This window comes from Equus caballus, chromosome 13 (genome assembly GCF_041296265.1).
Source record: "Equus caballus isolate H_3958 breed thoroughbred chromosome 13, TB-T2T, whole genome shotgun sequence".
Taxonomy (NCBI): Eukaryota; Metazoa; Chordata; class Mammalia; order Perissodactyla; family Equidae; genus Equus; species Equus caballus.
In genome coordinates, this window is record NC_091696.1 from 46,425,268 (window position 1) to 46,446,202 (window position 20,935).

The 20,935-nt window shown below is 48.0% G+C and overlaps 1 protein-coding gene across 9 annotated transcripts in view; it reads left to right on the forward strand.

Annotated features, from left to right (window-relative positions):
- Positions 1-20,935, forward strand: part of USP7 (ubiquitin specific peptidase 7) — a 61,933-nt gene that overhangs the window by 14,147 nt on the left and 26,851 nt on the right. For 3 of the 9 annotated variants that reach the window (XM_070231045.1, XM_023616341.2, XM_070231044.1), the window contains exon 2: positions 15,657-15,761. In XM_070231045.1, coding sequence (XP_070087146.1) covers positions 15,657-15,761 — 105 coding nt within the window. Of the gene's footprint in view, positions 1-10,594; positions 10,713-11,713; positions 11,871-15,656; positions 15,762-16,499; positions 16,675-20,935 lie in introns of those variants that run through there. The other 6 variants (XM_005598928.4, XM_070231049.1, XM_005598927.3 and 3 more) reach the window with 5 other exon arrangements.

Below are 20,935 nucleotides of genomic sequence, written 5' to 3' on the forward strand. Positions count from 1 at the left end.
CAAATAACATACTTTATATAGGAAATGATTTTTTTCCAAAACAAAAAATTTAATTAGAAATGACATTGCTTTTACATTTTTGCAGATTTCTTATTGTTTGTCTTAATAGGAGACAGCTGAATTCTCATATCAGAGGAGTACAGTTAGAAAAGCCTTTTCAGATAATTGTAGCAATTCTTTGATACTATACCAAAATTTGGTAGCTTCTTAAGGTTAATCGCAATGTGCAGTTTGAAGCCCTATGAATTAACTTTTCATGCTCCATTGCATTAAAATTCATTGGTCTGTCTTGCACTTTGAATGGAGCTTTTCCAATACCATCGTTGGTCATTTGGAAACTATTGATTCATTGAGTTATTCAGATCTTGTGAATGTTGCCCTATTTCATCATACAGTTACATTTAAAAAGTCGCTTGCGAGTACCTACTAAAACCTCGCATTCGTGTGTGAGTAGCCTCATGCGGTTACCTCACTGGGGACACGGGTGTAGTTTGAACTCCAGAAAGCTCACTGGGACCAAGGGAGCAGTGAGTTCCATCTCTAAGAGTCTTACCACTTTCTTGGCAGAGTGGGTGAAGACGGTTGGATGGTGATTAGCGGCAGCCCATTGCCCGCAGCAGCACGGTGGCCACTTCTGTGTCCCCAGTGCCACGGGGATGGGGAGCAGGCTGTGCTGGATGGTCCCCTGCAGTGGGGAAGTGCCATGGATTGGGAAGTGGACACCAGAACTCTCCTGTGGTTTGGTTTGGTTTGTTCTTTACTTAAAGGTGTCTATAACATGGTCCTGTTAAGATGAATAACAGGTGTTTTGTGAGAATTCAAGGAGAGAGTGCTTAAACCAGAAGTAATTTGCAATTTTGATTACTTTGCTTTCTAATCCTTCATAATACCCATCACACATTCCGCTTACTAATATTTATTGTGTTCATCCCTGTTTCCTCATTTTCCAGTAGCTTGTGTGGAACAGTTGAGACTCTTTGGGGCATTGGTCTGAATTTACACATGACTTAGAAAACAGCGCACGTCGTTTACGTACGTGAGTTTATTGGATGTGTGTGTTGTTAAACCAGTGTTTCTGTGGATCTTTTCTTTCCGTTCCGTTCTGACCTTCCATTTTCCTGGCTCTGTAAGATTTGCAGCTCCCTCTCCCCCAAAAGAAAACTTGTTTTGATGCAAACATTTGTGTACTCCTTTGTATGAGACCACCTGAAGGTCTTGGGGCAAAAAGATTCAGACCCTGCATCTTTTATAATCTTTCAGTTCTCTTTTCCCAAATAGCTAAAAGATCTGAAACCATGTGCCAAAGGAGAGTTTATCGAAAGAGTCAGCAGATCCTTTCTTACTCTCCTCGCTGGTCTTTTCTTTTTGTTTTTATGTTACTATACAGTAAAATTGACTTCGGGAGGATTATGGCTCTATGAATTTTGACACATGCGTCGGTTTGTGTGACCGCTACCACAATCAGGATACACAACTGTTCGCTCGCCCAAAAAACTCCCTCACGCTGTCCTTGTGTAGTCACGTCTTCCACCTGACATTCGCAACCTGTGGCAACCCCTCAGGTGCTCTCCATCCCTTACCGTTTTGTCATTTTGCACATGCCATGTAGCGGAGTCATACCGCATGCGACCTTTTCAGGCTGGCTTTCTCCATTCAGGATAGTGCCTTTGAGGGTCATCTGAGCTGGGTGTGTCAGTAGTTCATGCCCTTGTTGCTGAGCAGTGCACTCAGCCCACTGTAACGGTGGGTTCCGCATCCGTGGACTCAGCCACCCGTGGGTTGGAGCTTAGAGCCTTAGAGGGCCCACCCGGGGGCTGGAGCATCCTCGCCGGTTTTGGTATCCCCCACGGATACCGAGGGATAACTGTATTCCGTTGTGTGGACCTGTCACTGTTTATTTATCCATTCTCCCACTGAAGAACGTCTGGGTTGTCTCCAGTTTTTGACAGTTGTGAATAAAGCCGCTGTAAATATTCATGTAAGGTTTTTGTGTGAACACGAGTTTTCATTTCTCTAGAATAAGGTGTAGAATTGTTGGGTCCTATTGTAAGCTATGCTTAACTTTAATAAGAAGCCACCAAACTAGTTTCCAGGCGGCTGTGCCATCTTGCATTGCCACCGTCAGTGTATGAGGGTTGATCCACTTTGTCAGCACCTGATACTGTCAGTATTTTTTATTTTAGTCTAATAAGTGGGTGGTGGTAACTTATTGTAGCTTTAATGTGCGTGTATCTATTAGCTGATGGTCAAACATCTTTTCATGTTTTTATTTGCAATCCCTGTATCCTCTTTTGACGTATCTGTTCAAATATTGAGTTGTTTTCATTAACTCTCAAGTTTTGAGAGCTCTTTATATTTGGGATACAAGCCCTTTGTCAGGTATGTGATTTGCGGATATTTTCTCCCAGTCTGTAGACTGTTTATTCTCTTTTGTCTTCCTGGAGCAAAACTTTAGTTCTAATGAAGTCTGGTTTATGAAAAAAAAAATTTTTTTCTGGGTCTTTTGGTGTTATGTCCAAGAATTCTTTGTCCTGCCCCACGTTTTCTTCTGAAAGTCTTATGGTTGTAAAATTTCTATTTACACCTCTGATGCGTTCTGAGTGAATTTTTGTGTAACGTGTGAGGTGGGGTTCTGTTTCTGACCTGTAGCCGTCCACTTGTGCCTTTAGGACTAACCTTTTTCCACTGAATTGCTCATACCCTTGTCAAGTCAAGTAGTAGTGTTGATGTGGGTCTGTTTCTGGACTCTTCCATCAATCTGTGCCTGTCCCTTTGCTAACACAACACTGTCTTGATTACTGAAGCTTTATAGCGAGTCTTAAAGTCAGGCAGTGTAATACCTCAAACTGTGTTCTTCTCAAAATTGTTTTACTTTATTTCCTGTACATTTCCATGTCAACTTTAGAGTCAGCTTATCTACAGGTACAAACAAATCCAGTTGGGATTTTGATTGGAACTGTGTTCAAACATGCGGATTCACGTGGGGGAGCTCACGTCTTTACTAGGTTGTCGTCCGGTCCATGAACATGGTTCATGTCTCCTGTTGCAGTGACCTTACCTCTTGAATGTCTGGTTTCCCCAGGGGACATTGCTAGTGCAGAGCAGATGGCCAAGGTCTCCGCTGATTTGTAAACTGAGCTGTCCCCCCCACCACTCCCCTTTTTTTTTCTTTTAAAGTAAAACCAGATTTTCTTTGCTACTCCTTGGGAAACTAGTCTTCCTCCTAGGAACTTTTTTCAAGATTTTATTTGTCCTTTTCTCCCCAAAGCCCCCCGGTGCTGTGTGGGACACGACCTCAGCATGGCTCGATGAGCGGTGCCATGTCCGCGCCCAGGATTTGAACCGGCGAAACCCTGGGCCACCGCAGCAGAGTGAGCGAACTCAACCACTCAGCCACAGGCCGGCCCCCTTCCCAGGAACTTTTAAACAATTTCTTTGGACACTAGTTTTTCAAAAAGTCTTGAATCTGGATGTTCCTTGGTAGCCCAGGTGGGGCCCCTCAAATGGAGGGTAAAACCTGAGTGGTGGTCCACCTGCACCAACACGTGAATTGAAGAGAAACAACTTAGTCTTCTGTCCTAGGTTGTTCTGTTTGTGGGGCTTTTTTTGTTTTTTGTTTTCCTAAGGAAGATTGACCCTGAGCTAACATCTGTGCCAGTCTTCCTCTCTTTTGTATGTGGGATGCTGCCGTAGCATGGCTTGATGAGCGATGTGTGGGTTTGTGCCTGGGATCTAAACGGGCAAACCCCTGGCCCCTGAAGCAGGGTGTGAGAACTTAAACACTGTGTCGCTGGGCCGGCCCCTCTGTTTGTGGTTTTATTCAAATAAAGGAACCCATTTGAAATTGGTAGTGTTTGACTAGATTTAAAAGTTTTAATTAGTACAGTCAAGAGTGTGTTTAAAATCTCTCCTCTACCTCTGACCTCACTCCCTGCCCCCAGACTGCCTTGTCTTTTTAACTGTTTGTTAAGGAAGATCCAGGCATTTAAGAGAGGTGCTGCCATGGGCCACGGTGTAAAGAGAGCTTCCAGGCCACGAATAGTTGAGGTGGTCCTTTTGTTCTGGGGCCGTTGGAGGGTTCCCTTTGCCCCCTGACTGCACGTGGGCAGATGGGGGACCCTCCTTCCCCCTCTCAGGTTCCACTTCTAAGGACTGCTCAGGAGGGGTCTGGCCTCAGGCCGTGTTTCCGTGGTGCCTTTTTGCTCTGTGATTTCCCTTGCTTTCTGTGCACGCGTGTTTCCTTTTGTCATAAAGGTAATGCGTGTTCATGGAAACATTGAGACAGGATGGAAGCAGGGATACAAGGAAGAAGGGCTCCATTCCTCGGAAGTAAACACTGTGTACCTAAGGTATTGCAGGTGTTGTCCCAGGTCCATACACGTGGCTTCCCTCATTCTGTGAGGGCAGCCTGGTAGTTTATTCAGTGATCGCTCCATCGGTGGACATTCCCCCTTATTATAGCTTTGCTTTCTTTAAAACTTACATGAATGTAGAGTGAACTTAGACACGTAAGTAGGTTTTATAGATAATGAAGTTTGTAAAACACCAAAACGTTGAATTTTTTTTATTTATTTATTTTTGGTGAGGAAGATCAGCCCTGAGCTAACATCTGTTACCAGTCTTCCTCTTTTTGTTTGAGGAAGATTGTCGCTGAGCTAACAACTGTGCCAGTCCTTGTCTATTTTGTATGTGGGATGCTGCCGCAGTGTGGCTTGATGAGCGGTGTGTAGGTCTGCTCCAGGGATCTGAACCTGTGAACCCCAGGCCGCTGAAGCCGAGTGTATGAACTTAGCCACTGTGCCACTGGGCCGGCCCGTTTAATACTTTAAAGAAATACTGCAGAAATTGGAGCGTTTATACGTGGCTCAGTTGTTAAGGGTGCACTTGTTTACTTTGCACAGCCTTTAGCAACAACTGTGACTTGTGGAATTATTTGTCCCTATGCAAAATGGGCCCTGTTTCTATTAAAGTTTTGTCCCCACCCTCGTTTTAAATATAGCTTTATTGAGAGATAATTCCCATATCTTGCAGTTCACTCATTTAAAGTGTACAACTCAGTGGCTTTTAGTGTATTCACAAAGTTGTGCAACCACCACCACAGTCAATTTTGGAAGATTATCTCGCCACACAGACACACCTGCACTCCTCAGCCGTCACCCCTAGGCCTCCCCGGCTCCAGGTGACCACTGACCTGCACTGGTCTGTCTGTAGATCTGCCTGTTCTGGACACTTCACATAAATGGAACCATACAGGGGCCCCTGGTATTAAAGGACATTTTTCTTGTTAATTTTTCTTTGCAAAAAATGATTCTTCAGTGTAAGAAATATGCTTGTGTGTATCCTTGGGCACATATGCTAGGTTTCTTTGGAATGGATTCCTGGAAATGGCATGTCGAGTGGAAGGATATTTGACTTTTTGGTTTGAGTACTGCCTTTGGGGAGAATAATCTGGCTCTGGCCAGCCATCTGACCCCACTCGCTTTGCAAGACCCTCAGTATCAATGGGTGTGTTTTTCACTGTTAATCTGACAGGTGAGAAATAGTATCATGTTAATTAGGGGAGTAGAGCATATTTGTTAGTCATTTGTATTTCTTAGGATTTCTCCTTTGTAGTTGGGTTGCTTTTTCTTGATTTTTAGGAACTCTGTATTCTGGATTTTTTTTTTTTTTTTTGAAGATTGGCACCTGGGCTAACAACTGTTGCCGATCTTTTTTTTCTGCTTTATCTCCCCAAACCTCCCCCTCCCGCCCCGTACATAGTTGTATATCTTAGTTGCAGGTTCTTCTAGTTGTGGGATGTGGGACGCTGCCTCAACGTGGCCTGATAAGTGGTGCCATGTCCGCGCCCAGGACTCGAACCCTGGGCCGCTGCAGTGGAGTGCACGAACTTAACCACTCAGCCATGGAGCTGGCCCCTGTATTCTGGATGTTACCCTTTGGCTGTTGCGCATTGCAGATACTTTCTGCCCTCCTCCTGCAGCTTCCGTGGAGCTCTGTCTCTGCTGGGCATGCCGGGGCTTCCTTTCTTTCCCACAGGCGGGCCCTGCTACACAGTGTAGCAGGTGATGCTGTTCTCTTTCTCTGGAACAGGACTGTGTGTAAGAAAGCAGCACAGACGTGATTACGAGCCCTTCCATTGTGCAGGGGTGCAGGCCCCTCCGCGCCCCGCTGCGTTCACGCCCGTCAGCAGTCAGGGCTGGTGGGACAGGACAGTCCTCCAGGGAACAGGTGATTTTTACATAATCAGGCCAAACTGAAAGGCCCACACAAATCATTTTATTTAAGGAACACCGGTTGATCTCTGGCCTTCTTTGGGGCCTTATTTTCCTGTGACTGATTTAAATCAGGATTATTTCAGACTGCAGAGCTAACTGTCAGCTTTCAGTATGGTGGCTCTACTTTGAACCTTCAGGCTCCACCACTTAGGAGCTGGCGGGCCCTGACCTCAGGCCCTGCGGTGGCCCACCAAGGGCAGAGGACCAGAGAAGTCCCGGTTTCGTAGGACAGGACTGCCACCTGGAAGCGGGCTCCCAGCCAGCCTCATGTAGCATCAACAGAGGAGTTGATAGTCACTGGAAGCTGTGCTGCCGTCCTTGGCAGGCTGGCCTGGGGGCAAGAGCCCACTGAACTGCGCCTCCCCCACTTCCTCCACAGGGCAGCACGGGGGCTTCTGCAGAGGGACCTCTCACCTATCTGATGATCAGGACACACTTGACCAGATGGAGCTGGCAGTGGCAGCCAAGGTCTGAACGTTGGGACGTGTCAGCTCAGAGATGGGAGCACTGTTCTTTCAGTGTCATGGAGCTTTCGAGCTTGGGTGGCTTCCTCTTCATTTGGTCGGGCATGTGCCGGCGGGAACACTGCGGGGGATGCCATTCAGAGTCCTTATCATGGCTTCCAGGCCCTGCCCGCCTTCTCCCTTGCCCACCGCCCTTGTTGCTGTTCACTCTGTCTAGAAGGTGCTTCTCCAGGATCTCTGCCCGGCTGGTTTTCATTGTGTGGGCTCGGCCCAGATGTCGCCTCTTCCTTCATGGCTAGTGGTGTGTGTCCAGGCCCTCTGGCTCTGTCACAGCACGATGTCCCCTCTACTGAAATTATTCCCTCTTGTCTCCTCCCACAAGCAAGTAGCGCCTGGAGACCAGGGTGCTTATCTGGCTGTTCCCTCGCGAACCTCAGGGCCAAGCCCAGCTCTTGGCACAGACCAGACGCTTGATAAGTAGGTCGACTAACTTCTGAGAGAAGTCACTGGAGGCGTGGGCTCCCCTGGGCCCTGCCCAGCTGTGGCCGGAAGTGCGTGCCTTTTACACCTCCCAAGTTATTCCCACCTGGAGAAGATGTGTGTTGGGAAAGAGATAATCAGAATGTTGTCTTTGTTACTAGAGTTGGTACCCTAATTGCAGGCAAATAGGGCATACCTCCTTTTAGGAGGATGTGTGAAATCCTGGGGAACGTGATGATAATGGATTAGAAATGATCTTTTTGAAGCACAGTTGACATTTTCCACTTAGGCCCACGTTCAGAAATTGACTGCTTCTGAGAGGGTTCCCTTTCCAGTCAGGCCCAGGGCGTGGGGGCTGGAAGGCATTGGCCGTTTAGTGTGGTCTTTTGACTGGGAGGGCAAGCTTGTTGGCCGACGGGCCACGGTGCCTCGTCAGCACCTCCTTTCCGCCCAGTGGCCTTGAGGGTGGTAAAGTTTGGAGCAATGAGCCCTGGAAGGGAGAAGAGGCCACCTATGGGCCTGGGGTGAGCAGAGGTGGTTGAGACTTGAGATTCCTCACCGTCTTGTGCCCCTTGAGGAACTTCTCCCCTTGGTTACCTCCAGGCTCTGCGCAGCACTGCGTATGTCCCACCGTCCCATCTGCAGCCCAGCTCTGCCTTGGAAGAGAGCCCTAAAGGAGACTGGAGTTTTCCCAGAGTCCTGTGTTTTCTGGGAGAGTCCAGAAGTCGATTCCCAGCTCTCAGGAGGCGTGGTTTCTTAGGGAGTGAGGCAGCTCGCAGCCTGCGGGGTCCTGATTCTGTGGATGCCTGCAGAGTTCCCCACGTGCTCCCCGATGCAGGGGCCGGGACATAACTGCCCCACCTCCACCCTGGGTCACTCGGTCCCAGAGGTCACTGCAGCCCTGGCTTCTGGACCCCTCCCTTCATAACCAGCCCCGATTGTTGCACTCCGCTTCTCAGTCGTGCCGAGTACACCTTCTGTCTCTCACTGTTGGCTCGGCAGCTGCGTTTGCTCCTCTTGATGAGCTTAGAGCCGGGTTCCGTCATTGAGGATTTGTTGTGGACCAGAACCTCTGGAAATCAGTTGTATTTGAATTCTCCCAAATAAAAGTAACAGGGCTCTGCGTACGATCTGGAAGAGTTCTCCTGAACGGAGTGTGGATTTTGTGCAGGAGGTGGGTCACGTGATCTAGCTGTCCAGAGCCATTGGTGGTGTCTTCTGGTTCTTGGATGCATCGTTGACAATTGCCAGTGGGAAGAGAATGGCTAAGTCCTTGGGTCGGGGGGAGCAGGGGGTGGTGGCAGATTTTTAAGAAAGATGACCTGGTTATAAAATGTGCAGCAGGACAAAAATCATAGTCCAGTTATTTGCTGTAGCATCATTCAAGTGGCAAAAAACAGCAAAAGAGCTGGAAATGGCCGTCTGTAGGGGAATGTTTGAGTAAATCATGACTTCCTGTTCAGGTGCCCTGCAGAATTAAATCCACGTACATATTCGTGCGTGTGTATATGCATGCTGAGTTGGGATAGCTGTGATTTACCCAGGTAAGGTGAAGAGTGTATCATTTCTTGTTCATGAGAAAAAGTGCGTGCACATTGTGCCTGTGTGTATATATACAAACACTGAGAAAGCCTGGAAGATGACACAGCCATCAGTGGCTTCCTTCACATTAGGCTCCGAGTGGGGAAGGTCATCATTTCCCCTGTTCACCTCTGCAGCCCTTTGTTACTGTGAGCATTTAATTCTTTAAAATACAAACGTAGAAGTAAGTGTGAAGCCAGGACCTGCACAGAAATGTTTCTAGCACCTTTTTTCATGATATCCCGAAACGGATAGCAGATGAATGGTCGATGGAAGGTGTCCCTACCGTGGAACCTCCCCAGCAACGTGAAGAACCCAGTTGTTGACTGAGTCTCAAGGGAATCACGCTGTGGTCAAGGCACTTCAGAAGGCTGCATCCCTCCCATGTGTGCATTTGCATAACAGTCTTGAAATGCCAACGTTTGGAGAGGATGAGTTGTTGCCAGGGGTTTTGGGAGGGCGCATGCACAAGGGAGGAGGTGGGTGTGGCCTGAAAAGGGCAGCCCCAGGGCCTTGGGTCAGAACTGCCCCTATCTCTACTGTGGTGGGCACACAGACCGCTCACAGCGTCAAGCCAGTGTGAGTAGACGGCGCAGTATGAGTGCGCTGTAGCAGCGTCAGAGCCCTGGCTGTGGTCTTGTACTAGGAGTTTGCAAGATGATGCTGGTGGGGCCGATCGGGTAAGGGAAAGCAATCTCTGTTATTTCTGTAATAATTGTCAGTGTGCAGTTGTCACACGATGAGTTTAATAAAAAAGTGGAGTTGGGGCCATCTGGTAGGAATCATGCCGGGGTACAGGTTGTGTTGAGGTTAGGCATTGAAGAAGATTGTTTCCAGTTCGGGACTTTCAGCCTTCTCACACCGTTGTGCCTTTTTACTTGGGACTTTTCTCTTAGTTTCTTCCCGACTAGAGCCTCCGGATTCAGTGGGGAGCCCTGTCCCCTTGTCCTTTACCTCAGGACTGAGCGTTCCTCCCTGAGGAAAGGGCCGGATGGGCGGGTAGCTGTCTTACGGAGGCAAAGTAGAAGAGGTGGAGAGAGCAGCTGCTCCGTGGCCTGACAGCCCTGGGCCCTCCTGTGGCCATGCCCTGCACTGTCCAGCTGTGACCCTGCTCTGGTGGCAGAACCGCTCTAAGTCTTCGGGTCCGTCTGTAGGCAAGGAGACCCTCCCTCCCCCGGGGCTGCGGCCGTCACCCGAGGGGCTTTGTGTAGGGTGTTTGCATGGAGCCAGGGCCGGGAGATGGAGTTCCAGTTCATGAGATACTGCAGCACTCTGTGGGTCCTCCTCGTGCCCGGGATGTTTCTCTGCTGCTTCTGCCCCGGGGAGCTGCTCCCAGCTCAGCTCTCAAGCTGCATTCTCTTGCTGCCTGTCATGACCTGAGAATTGCAGGCCTGCTTCTGTGGATGCTTCGTGTTGAAAGTTTTCGTAAGTTTAGTGTTAGTTATATCCCTTCCTTCTTAGGCTTGAGGGTTTTCCACATTGTCTTTTTTGAATGAACTTTGCATTTGGGATCGATTTTAGGTGTGCAGGAAAATGGCAGTGAGTGCCGCGTGCTCCCATGTGCCTTTTGCCCGGTTTCCCCAGTGTCAGGTGCAGATACCAACAACTGAGGAGCCAGGGACCAAACTCTAGATGACTACTTTATTTTTTTCCCCCATTAACATCGTTTTTCTGTTTCTGGACCACTTTGCCTTTTGAAGGTGATTCTTGAAATCCATGAGGTGGGTGGAATGTTTCTGGTCCTAATTTTGTGGGGAGCTTTAAAAAAAAAAAAGAATTCTGGGATGGCGCTCCTGGAGATTCTATGCAGTCACTCTGAGGTGGGCTTCCGGAAGAACCCCTCTCCAGCCCCAGCACATTCTGCCGCAGAGCCATGCGGACATGGCGGGGAACCACAGGCTGGGACCAGAAGGTGACTCAGGACTTCAGATTGGGGTCCTTAAGGCTGATGGATTTCCAGAACCAGTACTGACATTTCTAAACTGTCCTTCTGAAATATATTTGGGATTGCCAATTAAGAAATGAACATGCAGGGGCCGGCCCTGTGGCCGAGAGGTGAAGTGTGCACGCTCCGCTTCGGCGGCCCAGGGTTTTGCTGGGTTGGATCGTGGGCGCGGACATGACACCACTCGTCAGGCCACGTTGAGGCGGCGTCCCACATGCCACAATTCAAGTACCCACAACTTAAATATACAACTATGTACTGGGGGTTTGGGGGAGATAAAACAGGAAAAAAAAGAAAAAAGATTGGTAACAGTTGTTAGCTCAGGTGCCAATCTTTAAAAAAAAAAAAAGAAAGAAGAATATGCAGAAAGATACCAGTGTCTTGATTTACCTTGATAACCTCTGCTTCATGTAATATTCTTTAAAATGGGTTCAGTGCCAGGAGAGAGGAGAGGAGGAGGAGGAGGAGGAGGACCAAGCAGAAGCCTGGGGGGTTTTGCCTTTGAGTTGAAGGTGAACTGGTCGAGTTGGGATCATGGTGTGCTGTGGGGCTCCGCCTGACCAGTCTGAGGCCTAAGCCTTGGCCCGGTCGCTCCGTGTGGTGCTCCATGCCTTCTGCCCTTTAACCGAGCCCTGGTTTTGCTCACTGGGTCGTGTAACTAGTTGGAAAACTCAAGGAGGGAACCTGGGGACTGAGTGGAGAGTGAGCTGGAGGTGCAGCTGGATCTTTGTGGCCCAGGCACCACCTGGCGAGCAGTGTGTGAACTCTGAGTTGGGAGGCTGTGAGGTTTCACTGTGGTGTTTGATCCCACACCCTGGCCCTTTGGGGAGAGGTTCAAGAAATCTTTGTGAAGTGACGGAAAATACCAAAGCCATCAAATTGGAATCCTGTTCATCTGTCACCTCATCCAGGAGTGAGATGCAGGCGTTAGGGCTCTGTCATTTCCATAGCAACTGGCAGGTGTTCTTGGGGTAAGCAGTCCTCTGTGTTATGACGTCATAGATGGAAATCAGTGGGAGAGAAAGCTGAGTATAAACACGGGCATCCTTGGTGAGAGCGGGAAATAAAGGCTTCGCAGGTAGCCAGGGAGCCTTCTGTGTGTTTCTAAACTCACTCTTTAAAAAGGTATTTTGTGCCTTTTTATATGTGTTAAAATGATGCCTCTGATACTTCCACAAGGCTTGTTGTCAAAGGTTACCTGTCACAGTAATGGAAACGACCTGCTGCTGCATTTTGGGGCGTCTCGTGTCTGTTTTGGATAATTACTTTTTCCCCCACAAACATTTGGCATATCAAGGACTTTTTGAGGCATTCCATGTTGTCGTTGGTGTTTGTCAAACGTATCCCCAGTCTTACCATTTGAGATCGTTGTGTGTCAGAAAATAAGTGTTGTCGTTCATCTTTGGTTGAATAAGAGTTGACACGTCTGGGAAAATTCCAGCTAGGCGGGACGTGAATCCAGGAGCGGGGGGACTTTACATGAAGTGATAGTACACGTGCGTGCCAGCCTTGCACCTCCTCCGACGGTAGAGTCTTCATCACTTAGGATAGTTCTGGAAGTCTGGTACAGACTTTTTGTGGATATCAGGTGCTTTCATCGTTTAATTCTGGTCCGGGGATTTACCATGTCTTAATTAAATTTTTAATCCTCTTGTTGAACTAACATTTCTGAGGAGCTTTTTAAAACTGGATATTCAGTCCCTCGGGAGCTAGGCTTGAGTTGCCAGCTTTTCCTACAAAGGTTCCATGGCAGTTGGCTGGGAGCTTCGTGAGGCCTGTCATTGGCCAGCTTCCTCATGTACGTGGTGGACCACCCAGGGACTTTTTCCCATTTCACAGCCACTGGTCTTGACCACCATCTGCGTGCTCATGAAGGGTGGAGAAGAGCAAATGGGTCCGCCCAGCAGGAGTGTGTTGAAGGGGGCTCTTGCTCCAGAGAACCCAGTCCACCTGTGCAGCTCTGCCTCTTTGCCTTTTTGGGGCGACTGCAGAGAGACCCTGTCTTCCACTAGAGCAGGATCCCTCGTTTTAGAAGATATTAGGCTTTCTTCAGTCACCACACTGCAGCTAATCCCAGTGCTGACACACTGTGGTGTAGTTTATTCAGTCGCACCCCCCCCCCCCGCCACACACGCTCAGAGAGTCAGGTGTTGTGGGTGATGATCCCTACATCTCTTGAATCGATCTTGATTTTTATTATTACCTTAACTTCTGGTGAAAAAGTGCTCCCATCTCAAGTCACCAAAACAAGCCCTTAAAGATACCTTCTTGGGGCCGGCCCGCTGGCACAGCGGTTAAGTGCGCACGTTCTGCTTTGGCGCCCAGGGTTCACCGGTTCGGATCCCGGGTGCAGACATGGCACCGCTTGGCAAGCCATGCTGTGGTAGGCATCCCGTGTATAAAGTAGAGGAAGATGGGCACAGATGTGAGCTCAGGGCCAGTTTTCCTCAGCAAAAAGACGAGGATTGGCAGCAGATGTTAGCTCTTCCTCCCAAAAAAACCTCCTTTCACCTACAATCTGAATTCACCTGGATGTCAGCATCTTCAGAATCAAGGGTCAGTTGTAGAATTCTCTGACTTGCCACAGTTTAGACTGCTTACACTGACATATCATCCTAGTTTTAAGAGCAATGCTTTGTTTTGTGTACAGAGAATTATGTCATTTTTGCATTTGTGCAGTATAAACCATATTTTAAAGCAATTGTAGTACAGATTTGAACCGAGCAGCTAAATTAAAGTACCAGGCCTACATCAAGGAAATTAAGATTTACAGAACACTCCTGTGATGTGAGTATGTGCGTGTATACAGCAAAGAATCACCCTGCCACCGCTTCTGTAGAACCTCTGAATAGTTTCTGATGTAGTCTGCCCTGTTGGCTTATTCATGTAAAGGGAAATAAGAATTCATATGTTCCTATTCCACCATATACTCTCTCTTTTATAACAAAGGTTACATGTGATGATCTTCGTTCCTTGGTGTCTTAATTTTTTTTAACTTAACTTAGAGAACTTTCCCTATAGGTATATTGAGAAACCTTTTCAAGAAAAATTACTGCGTAATGTTCCATTGGTGGAATGTGCCAATTATTTTGTAGGCCTTCGTAGGAGTTTTTCCTCATAAAATATTTTTATGACGGTTTGATGTAGTTAATTTAGGAGGATAGATGTGCATGAAAGCACATTTCAGTCAAAGTACCCAATTTTTTATTTTGCTTTTTTTGTCTGTGTTTGAAGAAGCTTTGCTCTGAGCTGACACCTCTTGCCAATCCTCCTCTTTTTTTGCTTGAGGAAGATTAGCCCTGAGCTAACATCTGTGCCAGTCTTCCTCTACTTTGTGTGTGCGTGCGACGCCTCCACAGCATGGCTGAGTGGAGCAGGTCCACACCTGGGGTCCGAACCTGTGAACTCCGGGCCACTGAAGCAGAGCATGTGGAAGTCCAGCCACTCGGCCCTGGGACTGGCCCTCATCTTGCTTTTTAAGCACGTGTGTTTTCGAGTTTAGAGTTTGAGCCAGTTAAGCATCAGCAAAAGGAATTTCTTCTTTTGCTACTCCCCCCCACTCCCCCCACCCCCCGCCACTAGTTTTTCTCTCAGGGGATGGTGGTTGAGGGATCAGTTTAAAAATGTATGTATGTTTGTTTTAAAAAATATCTTTTAACACAATTGTTAATTGAGTGTGTATATTGATATTTAATAAAACAAGGGTATCAAGCTTGGAAGTGGTCTAAGATTGGGTCGTAATACCTGTTTTCTTGGGCTTCCGAGGATTTATAAGGTGTATTTTGAGGTCATTAAGATGGGAAAAAGTGCGGTTTAGATTCAGAAATTGTTTGAGAGGTGTAACCTGATGGATCAGGGGTTTGGAGAGAGTCTGGAGGGGGCAGAGGGTGCTCTCCGTGGTGCTGAATCAGACCGACGGCTCGTCTGGATGGTGGAAAGGCTCAAATGCTGGAGACCAAGGACACACCTATGTAGCCATTTCAGAAACCTCTTGTCCTCTTTGTAGCTGAGACTCTTAGTTTCTGTTGGAGTGTCTGATGTACCAGGGAAAGCTGACTGGACGGGCAGCACATGGGGGCCGACGTTAATGAGATGCAGTGTGCTGTCCTGACGTGTGGAACGAGAGGATTTAAATGTGAGGCATGGTCCTTTTGGCCAGTAGAGGCTGTTTAAATCCTAAGTCTTGCCATGGTTTTTCCTTTTAAATCATGGACCTATGTCAGTAAAGGGATTGTTTTGAAATTAATGAATGAAAATAGTGATGAGAATGCGACAGTTGGAGTTTACACCCTGTTTGCCATCGTGCTTAAAAGTTTTGAAGCCACGCTTCTGATTATATGTAAATATTTTTCAAGCCAGATTTCAGCAGGCATTTAGAATGGCAAAACCATTTTATGAGTTTCTCAATCCTTTCCATCTTCTTTATATGTGCCCATCCTCCCAGGGACCTCCTTTCCTCGTTCCCTTTGTCCCCAAAACTCCAGTCCTGGTTTTTGCATGGGTTTGTACTTTAATTATATAGTGATTGACCAGAGACACTTTGAGAATGACAGTTTGATGTTTTAAGTACCCGTGGTAGGAAGTTCTAATGTATACCGTTTTGTGTGTATTAGGTAAACTCTCAGTATTTTCTCTAGGATTGAGCTTTAGTGAATAGGAAGCTTATTTCAAAATAGATGTCATTGCAAATGGAGCAGATTATTTTGTGGTATGGTGTGTGTTCAAATCCCATTTAGCGTTTTGAAAGCAACAAAAGCTCATATTTAGTGAACACCTTTTGGGCTAGAATGCGTTTGTTATGGCACAGTTGGAACTTATTAGTGACTGAAAATTGTCAAAAGTACAAATATGTTTTTATTTAATCCAAGCCATGAAGGTAAACACCGTGGAATTTCTTTGTTTTCTTTAAAGCTGGAGATACAGATGACCCACCAAGAATTACTCAGAACCCTGTTATCAACGGGAATGTGGCCATGAGTGATGGACACAACACCACCGAGGAAGACATGGAGGATGGTAAGTGCATGCGCTTGCTTCCTCGCATTGGCAGAGCACGGTCAGAGGCACAGACAGAGGCGATGCGTATTTCTTCCTTGAGTACTTCTCAGTTGCTTAGGAGTAGCTAGTTTTTAAGAGATTGTATCTGAGGAAAATTTAGGAGCCTGTTTTGGTTTTGAGTTTCAAGATTGCCTACCAATTTCAAGGTAAGTTGATTCTACCCAGCCTAGGCAAGAAGGCTTAAATACAGAAGTTTGTATTAGATGGGTATTTACTCAGGCCTACAGTTTTCCAGCCACAGCTAGTATTCAGGACAAGTATATCTTACAATCCTTTTCTTTTTGTTTGCAGCAAGGTACTTCTAGACATTGGAACTTGGCTTTCCTTGGCATTCTTACTGTAGTGTGTGCGTCAGTTGTCTGTAGCTCATAGTCCCTCCCTGTTCCCGTTAGGGGTGAAATCAGAATTGGCCTTCACTCTCCCACGCTAACTTTTGGGCTGTATCTTCCATGCAGAAAGCGTATGCATATGTACAAGCGTGGACATTTTGTGCCTAGGAAATCACTGTCTTTTGAGGCTATTTCTTCTTTATAATTTGTCAGTCTATGTGACCTGTACATTTGCAAGGTCAAGATCGTGAGAAGGTAGCAGCCAGTAATCACTTTAGGCAGCCCCTGGAATCTTGCAGTGTAATATGAAACCATGTTCTGTCAAAAGCATGTCCATCAATCCTCATGAGGGTTGTGTCCTTCCCAGGGGTGTAACGGGGCAGTTGAAAGAAACCATCAGTCACGGGCTGCACCACCAGAAGGACTCCTGTTCAGACCTCCTGCCAAAAGTTCAGCCTCCATGAGAAACTGCAGCCGTAGTTGAGAGTTCTCTCACAGTGCGGTTTACCCCTGGCAGCTGGCTGAGGCAATATCTGAGGAAGGTAACGAGGCGTGGTCTAAACCCGCTGCTTTGTCCCGTGGAGTGCGCTTTCCACTGTAGACGAGGGCAGCGGTGTGGGTGTGGTCTCTGTGGTGGCTGGGCTCTTGGTTTTATTTCAGACACCGGAGATGCCGGAAGTGGTTCAGAGAGCACAGTTGGGAAGGCATGGCCAGGTCTCGTGAGCCAGGGGTGCGTTAGGGATCGATTCTAGAACGTGTGGGGCAGTGGCTGGCCCGCCCGTCACTCACACTCCAGTCTGGTCTCCACAGAGCGGTTTCAGACTCACATTTCCGCACGTGTTTTCATCCGGGAGGGCTTGGGAGGAGGCACGAATGTAGATGAAGGGGCAGGTTTCTCGGCCTCGGCACCGTTGCCTGTTTGGGTGGATCAGTCTTTGGAGTAGGGGGCTGTCCTGTGCATTCTATAATGCCAGTGGCATCCCACCCATATGACCCCTAGTTGTGACAACCAAAAATGTAGACAGTGCCAGATGTCTCCGGGGGGCCCAGGTGCCTCATTTGAGAACCACTGTTTTGAGATCGTAATGTACATAAATAAAATCCCTTTCCTCTTGAGGCAAATTTTACTAAGTTATTAGCAGTAAATAGTGGTGCTGACCCATAGAACCTAAGAGTGCAAATGCCCCTGTTGTGAATTACCAAACAGGAAGGCATATTACAGGAGAAAGGAGAGTGGGCTGTGGCAGCCTTGCCTCCTGGTTTGGAATTTAGGTGCCTTCCAAGGGCCCAGGGGTGATAGAGTGAAAGATCCCATCGCTTTGGTGGCAGAGGGGTGGGAAGGAGATGGTCCTGGTCTGGGAGAAGAAGGCTTAGTTTACGGCAGCATTCTCCCAGCCGGGCTGGGTATTTTGAGGCACTCCTGCAGGACGTAAGTGTGTTGTGAGACGTGTTCAGAAATCTAGGAAATCCGAGGACTGCTAGGTTACCGAGTTTCTTATTTGCAGTACTTCCCAAGCTGTCGGTATCCTAACGGCTTTCTCCAAAAGACTTCTTAATGATTCCCCAAGACTCTGAACTGTAGAAGGCCTTTTTCCTGAATCTGCTTTTCGCATCTTAAAGTTGAGCGCACAGTCTGGAAACACTGGATTGGAATTCTCAGTGCCTGGACCGTGCAGAGGCCTTCTTAGTAAGGGAAGTTTCTCATGCGAAAGTTGAGGAGCTGACAACACAGGCTGGAAAAATGTTTAGTTGAGGTAGAGAGCATTTAAAAATCCTGTTAACTTAGAGTTCTGGGCAAGTCTCAGGATCACCTTCTAGTTGTATCTGCTTACTTGAGTTTAGTTTCTGACTCAGTGTTTCCTTCGATGACCAGGAGACGTTTTTCGAGGAAATGCAGCCTCTGCAGACCTAGATGGATCCAGATCTAGGTTTTTGGTACCCACAAAACAAACGTAATTCCTGGGGATTAACTAGGACTTGCGAAGACTCGTTTTAGAGCGAATAATTGGGGTTTGATAAGATTACTGCAGGTGCGCCATTTGGGAAAACTACTGGCCAACCTTTCTGGTTGAAACACCCAAAGTATTAAATCTTCCTGTACTTTTTCATACAACTGAACCCCAGGCCGGTCCGTTAGCCTATCCCCAGGAAGAGGAGATTGGTGTAGGAACGGGCACGCGGGTAGCTTTGGGCTGTGTGAGAGCTGACCCTGCCCTCCGGGGCCCGGATCGGAAGGTAGTGGGTGGTCCAGTTTCCTGACCGAGGCTGTGAGGCCTGCCGTCAGCACAGCTCGTCGTCGTGGTGTTCACAGTAGGAAGATGCAGGAGTGGTGAAATCGGTGCTCTGCCCCAGCCGGGCAGCTCACACTCTGTTGGGATGAAATAAGCAGTTCTGCAGGATATGGACTGTCCTTCATAATCCCAAGTGTACCCCTTTAAAAAAGTTTTCTACTTTTGAAGTAACTTGAGACACGGAGGAAGTTGCAAAAATGGTAGGTAGGTTCCTGAGTACCTTTCACCTGTTTTCTTGGGCAAAGACATTTATAGCTGTCAGTAATTCCACATAGGAGGGTAGTTAGGGCAGCCATGTCTGCCCAAGATGGGTTTCAAGTCTGCTTCTCTTTTTTGTAGACCCTTCTGTCTTGACCTTTTGGTATTTAATACAATTTTTCGATTGTTCAATTAGTATGAGGTTTAGAACCGTAGGGTGCCATTTTCATTCACATGAAATCTCGTGTTAAGCTTCCTGATTAGCATATTTCAGAAGATACATCTGTTCTCAGAACGTGCCTTAAACGTGGGGCAGAGTCTCGCATCTTGCTTGTAATTCGAGTGTGAGCTGAGCCCCGGGAGCAGGGTGGTGCCTGGGCATGGGGTGCCGAAGGGCCTGCCGCCCCGCGGACTTGGTGCCACGCCAAGCTGGTTGTTGGATCCTACCTGATTTTTAAAGATTAATTCAGAAATTTGACTCAAATGTGGGGTGGAAGTACAAAAAAGCATTTATAATAATTATATCAATTTTTGTCTGTATAAAAATCTAATTCTACAAAGAGCTAAATTGTATCTGAAAAGAAAATAGATGCGTTAGCACAGAGATGAGCCCTTGTGACGTTGAACTCTTGAGGTCCCGGGAGTGTGTGTCCTGCAGCGATTTTCATTCCTAGTTTTCAGTTCTGGGGTCCCCGTAAAGCAGGCTGGTTTTGTGGGGTCTGTGAAGGTGGAGCATTAAGTTCAGCTCTGGAAGGGCATTTTATAGAGCAGAGGCGGGGTCCCTGTGCTCAGTGTCCACAGAATCTTGGGCGTTGCAACCCACTGTGGTCACTTTGTGAAACACTGCGGATGAGATAAAGCCACTTCACCTCAGCGAGCCTCACTTTCCTCCTCTGGAAGGTGAGAATTCACATCTGGGCCTGCCTGCCCTTGCAGGATTTACGTGCTGCTCGGATACGATCTGTCTGTCTGAAAAAGTGGCCCACTTTCCTCCTGAGCCAGTCTAGACGTCCTCCTCCTGAGCAGGTTTCTTGCCTTTTCGGTGGACTTCTGTCCCTCAGAGCAGCTAGGGCTGTCCCTGCCACCTGAAGAGGCTCGAGTTGTTGACACCCCGCTCAGGTGGCTCTCCCGTCAGCTGCCCTTCCTTCCGGAGGCCCTCTCTGTCACCTCCTGAGATGGGCTGCGTGTAGTAAAAAATTGGGGATGAAGAGTGTGGAAAAGGAGGTAGAACGCTAACCGTCATGTAGGCTTTTGGCTTTTTCCTTTGGTAAAGAGTACTACCCTCTCATGAGGACTGATGGACATGTTTTCTTAAGAACGAACTCAGCTAGTCACGAGCGTCAGCCGTTTCTGGGCACTGAGGAGGCTGTGTCCTGAGCACTCGCGCTGTTAGGGAGGCTTAGAGACTGGAGGATGGAAGAGGGAAGCGTGTTCTTGACATGCTCCTCTTCCCCAAGCCTGCGAGTCTCACTTTGTGCTTCAGCAGCCTGGGCGTCAAAATAGTACCTGGTTCTAAACCAGAGAAACCCTCCAGGCCCTTCCTGTCCCATAGACCAATTGTGGCTCCTCCAAGTGTGGCCCTTGGCCCCTGCCGGTCTGTGAGCTGTTCGCAGGCTGCAGCGAGATAGGTAGTGAGCGCCGAGAAAGCGGTAAGAGCCGCGTGTAGCGGTTCCACCTGCTGCGGCTGTTTGATGCCGTGCATGAACGTGCCAGCCAGTAAGGGGTGCGCACGGTGGCCTTGGGAGGACTGCTCCCTCACGCAAGGAGTTGGAGAAGCACGATGTGGCACTGCTGGCTTTGTCCAAGCCCTCGGCGGCCGTGTCGCTTGGAAATGGTCGCCGTCAGTAGAAGGTGGCGTTCTGAAGTGTGGCTGCTAGCTGAGAGTGTGCTGAGGCGCTGTATCAGTCCTTGGCTTTTTTGGAGGAAGCTGCAGTTCCTCGAATTGGCCTCGGCCGTGTTGAGTACCTTTCACGGTTTATACTCTTCAGGTTGAAGAGAATACCAGTTTCTTTCTTTTTTAAAAAAATATTCTCCTTAGGGAGTCCAGGCTGGTATTTCACAAAAATCGTGAACTAATGAAGTTGACGTTTATTTTTAGGCTAACTTCTTAGCAGTCCTGCCTCTCGCCAGCGCTGCGCTGCTGCGGGAGGGGCTGTCGCCTGCTCCCTCCCGAGGCCGCGCGCCGGCAAGCTCCAGCCCCTCGCCTTCTCCCGACTCACCCAAGTCCGAGCCTTTTTCTTCTCCTCCACTGGTCCTGTCCTTGGACAGGTGTCACACGAGCCATTTCATTGCTTCTCCTGAGTCCCTCCACTCA